The sequence below is a fragment of the Terrapene carolina genome, unplaced genomic scaffold (assembly GCF_002925995.2).
Source record: "Terrapene carolina triunguis isolate 2854851 unplaced genomic scaffold, T_m_triunguis-2.0 Scaffold899, whole genome shotgun sequence".
Lineage (NCBI taxonomy): Eukaryota > Metazoa > Chordata > Testudines > Emydidae > Terrapene > Terrapene triunguis.
The window spans coordinates 11,823-18,842 of NW_020665250.1; the positions used below are offsets into that span (position 1 = coordinate 11,823).

General features: G+C 46.4%; 1 protein-coding gene across 1 annotated transcript; it reads left to right on the forward strand.

Moving 5' to 3' along the window:
• Window positions 1-760: 760 nt before the first annotated feature.
• LOC112125134 (olfactory receptor 14A16-like) lies at window positions 761-5,975 on the forward strand (the record flags this gene model as incomplete). Its single annotated transcript, XM_029913770.1, has 3 exons — window positions 761-1,240; window positions 1,332-1,598; window positions 5,694-5,975. Coding segments are annotated over 3 exons (1,029 nt in total), but the record flags the coding sequence as incomplete, so codon positions are not given.
• Between the last annotated feature and the right edge of the window lie 1,045 nt (window positions 5,976-7,020).

Consider the following 7,020-nt stretch of genomic DNA (forward strand, 5'->3'; position numbering starts at 1 on the left):
CAAATCAGGATTGTCCCTATAAAATTGGGACATCTGGTCACCCTAGTCCTGGAGGAAGCTGGCCCTTTGTGTTTTGAGAGTTTGTGGAGGAAGTCTGTTGTGTCATGGAGGAAGCTGGCCCTTTGTGTTTTGAGTGGTTTGAGGATGATTTCTAGGAGTCCTGATATTCCTTCAGTATGAGTGATGTGGCCAAATATGATGGGTCTGCCTGGGTCCACATCAAACACACCAAGAAATTTGTTATCTACAGCAAGAGACTTCTCTTGTCTTGCTTACAACACTCCTGCTAATATATCCCAGAATGATGTTCACTTTTTTTGCAACAGTAATGCATTGTTGACTCATATTTAGTTTGTGATCCACTATAACCCCAAGATCCTCATCTGCAGTATTCCTTCCAAGGCAGTCATTTCCCATTTTGTATTTGTGCAATTGATTGTGCCCTTCCCAAACGTAGTACTTTGAATTTGCCCCTATTGAATTTCATCCTATTCAATTCAGATCATATCTCCAGTTTGTCAAGATCATTTTGAATTCTAATCCTGCCCTCCAAAGCACTTGCAGCCCCTTCCAGCTTGGTATCATTGGCAAACTTTATAAGTGTATCTCTATGCCATTATCACAAACTGAGCAAATTCGGTGATGAATCCTGGCCATGTGCCACCTCAGGCACATTGCACATATGTCAAGAAAAAGTTCCTGTGTTATTCCCCTGTGATGCCCTTCCCGTAACCATTCCCTTGGCCTCTTTCCTTTGCAGGCCACACAGAACATAAAGATGAAGGAGATGGCCAATGGGATCAGTGTGACTCAGTTTCTTTTACTGGGATTCTCTAATATCCAGGAGCTGCAGATTTTGAACTTTGTGGTATTTCTAGTGATTTACCTGGGGGCTCTGCTGAGGAATCTTCTCATCATTATGGTCATAGCCCTTCACCACCACCTCCACATCCCCATATACTTCTTCCTTGTTAATTTATCCTTCCTGGACCTCTGCTACATCTCAGTCACTGTCCCCAAATCCCTGGTGAACTCCCTCACCAACTGCTCATCCATTTCCTTCCTGGGGTGCTTCACTCAGGTATTCCTCATCATTGCATTCATGGGAGCAGAGCTGGCCTTCCTCACCATAATGGCCTATGACCGCTACCTTGCCATCTGCAATCCTCTGTGCTATGGGGCCATCATGAGCACGGGGAAGTGTACTCAAATGGCACTCTGTACTCAGTGCTGCACACTGGTAACACGGTCAGGCTGCCCTTCTGCCCCTCCAATGTTATCCAGCATTTTTCTGCACTATTCCGCCACTGCTGAAGCTCTCCTGCTCCAAGTCCTATCTCAGCAAAATCACTGTGATCACCGTCAGTGTGAGCATAGGCTTGTGTTGCTTTGCTTTCATTGTGGTGTCTTATTTCCATATCTTTGCCACTGTGCTGAGGATCCCCTCCATGCAGGGCAAATCTGAGGTCTTCTGCACCTGCCTGCCCCACCTCATGGTGGTGATTCTGTTCCTTGGAGCCAGCACCTTTGCATACATGGGACCAGCATCAGCTGCCACCAGTGCTCAGGAGCTGTTGGTGGCTGTATTCTATTCTGTGGTACCGTCCGTGATGAATCCCCTCATCTACATTCTAAGGAACAAGAAGATCAAAGCTGCGCTGGGGAAAATGTTTGGCAGGAAACTTTCACCAAAGAATGGAATATTGGTCTTTTCCCCTATGAACTGTAAACTACAAACACAATACATTTTAATGGCTAGAAACCAATTACAACAGACTTCATTATCATCATCATCTTCTCCTTCATCATCATCACCATCATTATCTTTTTCTTTCTTTTTTTCTTTCCCCTACAGTTTCATTCTGTCTCTCTTCTTTCCTCTTCTACTTCTTACTCATCCTCTTCTTGTTTATCTTCCATTTTCCTCTTCCTTCCTTCCTTCGAACCTATCTCTCTCTCTATCTAATTTGTACTGTTGTCCAGACACAAGAAACTGGCCCACTGGCACATGCTTCATTGGCTGGGAAAGGTGGTGAAGGGAGCTGTGTTCTCCAGCTGGGATTCTCAGTGAGAACCTGTGGGACCCAACTTCTATCTACATTCAATGGGAGAAGGGTGCCTGATTCTCTTAGGTTCCCTTGAAAATCCTGCCCTTGCCCTACGTAGCATTCCATGGACCAGCTTGTGCCATGGTGAAGATGGCTACATCCCTAGTGAACTGAATTCAGTGGAGTTGCACCTGTTTACACAAGGGTTGAATTCAGCCCAGTGGAGAGATTCAGAGCTCATATCTCCAACTCCTGTGTCTATATTTTCTTAGGTGTTCAGCAGAGGAAGGCTGAAATTGACAAAGCCGCCTAGGAAATTTGAATGCCTAGTCCTCAGTTACTTTAAATGGGAATGAGGTGCCCAAATCCTTTAGGTGATTTGCAAATCTCAGCTGCCAAGTCAATATAGTCTTCAGATCAAACCCTCCACATCCCACTGGGCCAAAACCTTCTGCACCTCAGCAATCCCAACGCAGCTTACGTTCTCCCCATCAATCCATCCATGGCCCCAAGTCTCCTCAACACAACCTCTCAGGGGAATCCAGGGGTGCTTTACATCATAATGTCAATGGCAGCAACTCCAGGCTCTATCACAGCAAGCCACAGATGATCCCATGCCACCAGCCTAGTCAGAGACACCATTGACATGTCTCATGTCAATAGGGCTAGCGGGATTTGGATGGGGTAGAATTTTCAATATCATTTAAGGGCCAGATTTTCAAAGGTATTTAGATGCCAAAAGATTCAGATTAGGTGCTGATGGAATTTCGGGGGGGTGCTCACGCAGGGGGCTGGAGGGGGTATGCCCCAATTCCAGCCCCTTCCCCAAGGCCTCAACCCGGCTCGTCTTCTCCTCCTCCCCGGAGTGGTGTGCTGCGGCTTGCTCTTCCTTGCCCCGCTCCTGCCTGCAAGGCTGATCCAACTCACCAGCGGGGGAGGGGAGTAGCACGCTGGGGAAAGAGGCGGGGGAGAGGCCTCATCCCCACCTCTTCTTCTCCTCCTCCCCCCCTGTCATAACTATAAAGGGAAGGGTAACAGCTCTCCTGTGTACAGTACTAAAATCCCTCCTGGCCAGAGACTCCAAAATCCTTTTACCTGTAAAGGGTTAAGAAGCTCAGGTAACCTGGCTGACACCTGACCAAAAGGACCAATAAGGGGACAAGATACTTTCAAATCTTGGGGGGGAGGAAGGCTTTTGTGTGTGCTCTTTGTTTTAAGGGGTTGTTCACTCTTGGGACTGAGAGGGACCAGACATCAATCCAGGTTCTCCCCATCTTTCTAAACAAGTCTCTCATATTTCAAACTTGTAAGTAAAAAGCCAAGCAAGGCATCTTAGTTTTACTTTGTTTTCTCAACTTGTAAATGTACCTTTTACTAGAGTGTTTATCTTTGTTTGCTGTACTTTGAACCTAAGACAGAGAGGGGTCCTCTGAGCTCTTTAAGTTTGATTACCCTGTAAAGTTATTTTCCATACTGATTTTACAGAGATGATTTTTACCTTTTTCTTTAATTAAAAGCCTTTTTTTTAAGAACCTGATTGATTTTTCCTTGTTTTAAGATCCAAGGGGGTTTGGATCTGTATTCACCAGGAGTTTGTGAAAGGAAGGAGGGGGGAAGGGTCAATTTCTCCTTGTTTAAGATCCAAGGAGTTTGGATCTGTATTCACCAGGGAATTGGTGAGAGGTTTCTAAAAGCTTCCCAGGGTAGGGAATGGTGGCAGCGGACCAGAACTAAGCTGGTAGTTAAGCTTAGAAGTCCTCATGCAGGCCCCCACTCTTGTACCCTAAAGTTCAAAGTGGGGATACAGCCTTGACACCCCTGGAGCAGCGTGCTGCGGCTCCCTCCTCCCTCCTCCCCCCGGAAAGGCTGATCAGTAAGGAGCAGGGGGAGGGAATGTATGTAGCACACTGGGGAAAGGGGCGGGGCAGGAGCTAGGCTGCAAGCACAGACTGACATGGAGCTGCAGCAGCCCAGAGCATCAAACTCTGACCCCACAGGAGAGAGCGGGGGGGGGGCTGAGGAGAGCATGCCGGGGCCCCTTTCGACCGTGGTCCCAGCGCTATGGCACCACTGGCATACATAACAGATCTGCATACGGAAATGTGGTATTAGGAAAGCATTTGGGGCTGGATTAAAGTTTAAGGCCTATAAACCAGTGTCCAGGGCCTCAGCTCCAGGAGTCACGCCATTACAACAGAATCTCAGCTTCATTTTCCTAAGCTATAGCCATTTTCTAATCCTCATGGTTGAGAAGGAAAGCTTGAAAATTTTCCCCAAGACAAAAGCTAAGTGTAATCAATAGAGCAATGGCTACCTGAGTCTTGCATGAGTCAATCACTCATGGGTGGAGGGGGCTATCCTCAGTTAACCAATGCAACACCTGCCTCAGTCTATAGAGGGCCTGAGACAATTGCTCTGAGAGGGGCAAACTGCTTAGCCCTGGTCTACACTACGAGTTTAGGTCAAATTTAACAGCATTACATCGATTTAACCCTGCACCCGTCCACATGAGGAAGCCATTTTTGTCGACTTAAAGGGTTCTTAACATCTATTTCTGTACTCCTCCCCGACGAGGGGATTAGCGCTGAAATTGACATCGCCGGGTCGAATTCGTGGTAGTGTGGACGCAATTCAACAGTATTGGCCTCCGGGAGCTATCCCAGAGTGCTCCATTGTGACCTCTCTGGACAGCACTCTCAACTCAGATGCACTAGTCAGGTAGAGAGGAAAAGCCCAGTGAACTTTTGAATTTCATTTCCTGTTTGGCCAGCCTGGCAAGCTGATCAGCACAGGTGTGCAGAGCTTGTCAGCAGAGGTGACCATGGAGTCCCAGAATCGCAAAAGAGCTCCAGCATGGACTGAACGGAAGGTACTGGACCAGATCACTTTATGGGGATATGAATCCGTGCTATCAGAACTCTGTTCCAAAAGACAAAATGCCAAAATATTTGAAAAAATCTCCAAGGGCATGAAGTACAGGGGCTATAACAGGGACCCGCAGCAGTGCCGCGTGAAACTTAAGGAGCTGAGGCAAGCCTACCAAAAAATCAAAGAGACAAGTGGCTGCTCCAGGTCAGACCCCCAGACATGCCACTTCTATTATAAGCTGCATGCAATTCTAGGGGTTGCCCCTACAACTACCCCACCCCTGTACGTGGACTCCTGCAAGGGAGTCTCATGCAACAGGATTGAGAATTTGGGGGATGAGGAAGAGGAGGAGGAGGTTGAAGACAGCGCACACCAGGCAAGCAGAGAAACCATTCTCCCCGACAGCCAGGAACTGTTTATCACCCTGGAGACAGTACCCTCCCAACAGTAACCTTCACTGCAGTTAAACTTGCCTTACTCACCATCATGGCATATGACAGATATGTTGCTATCTGCCAACCACTCCACTATGAGACAGTGATGAACAGGAGAGCTTGTATCCAAATGGTAGCTCAGTGGTATTGGCTGTGCTTCACTGCACACTGGGAACACCTTCAGGTTACCCTTCTGCCAGTCCAATGTTATCAACCAGTTCTTCTGTGAAATCCCCCAGCTACTCAAGCTCACCTGCTCTGACTTGTACCTCAGTGAAGTTGCGGTTCTTGTGTTTAGTGCTCTCTTAGGTTTAAACTGCTTTGTTTTTTATAAATGTGTCAGATCTTCAAAACTGTACTGAGAATCCCCTCTGAGCAGGGCCAGCATAAAGCCTTCTTCACCTGCCTCCCTCACCTCACTGTGGTCACCTTGTTAGTTTGCACTGCATCCTTTGCCTACATGAAACCCACCTCCAGCTCAGCATCAGGTCTGGATCTGATGGTTGGTGTTCTCTATTCTGTGGTGCCTCCAATGATGAATCCGATCATCTACAGCATGAGGAACAAGGAGATCAAAGTTGCATTGAAGAAACTGATTGTGTGGAGGTTGTTCACCAAGAGTTAAAATGTCCATCATTGGCATTTGCTCGTGATTTCATTCTGCACTTCTTTAAAAATATAATCAACTGATGACATAATTGCATTCTTGAGAGAACAACGTGCAATCTGCTTATGAAGTAGTATTATCTGGAGTAACTCCATTGAAGTGAAATTAGTTAGAGAAGGATTATTCCAGTGTAAATAAGATCAGAATCTATATATCTATCCATAAATCTTCATACACACCTATCTATGTATTGACATAATCTCCACCATACCTGAGCCCATAGCACTGAATATTAATAGTGAACTTCATGAAATCTCTGTCTCTTCTCCTTTTTTGATGTAAAAAACTGAACATCAGGTGTGGGAGGTTTGGCTCATGTTTGCTTGATTTTTTCTTTTTTGTTTTTCATTTTGCTTATTGGTTTGCTTATTGGTTGGGGAGTAAGTAACCAGCCCTCTGTGGAGAAAGAAGTTTTCAGTACTATTTAGAAAAGCTGGCCGAGCACAAGTCCATGGGGCCAGATGCACTGCATCCGAGGGTGCTAAAGGAGTTGACAGATATGATTGCAGAGCCATTGGCCATAATCTTTGAAAACTCATGGTGATCAGGGGAGGTCCCGGATGACTGGAAAAAGGCTAATGTAGTCCCCATCTTTAAAAAAGGGAAGGAGGATCCGGGGAACTACAGACCGGTCAGCCTCATCTCAGTCCCTGGAAAAATCACGGAGCAGGTCCTCAAGGAATCAATTTTGAAGCACTTAGAGGAGAGGAAAGTGATCAGGAAGAGTCAGCATGGATTCACCAAGGGCAGTCATGCCTGATTAACCTAATTGCCTTCTATGATGAGATAATTGGCTCTGTGGATGAGTGGAAAGCAGTGGACGTGTTATTTCTTGACTTTAGCAAAGCTTTTGATACGGTCTCCCACAGTATTCTTGCCAACAAGTTAAAGAAGTATGGGCTGGATTAATGGATTATAAGGACTATAAGGTGGATAGAAAGCTGGCTAGATCATTAGTCTCAACGGGTAGTGATCAATGGCTCCACGTCTAGTTGGCAGCCGG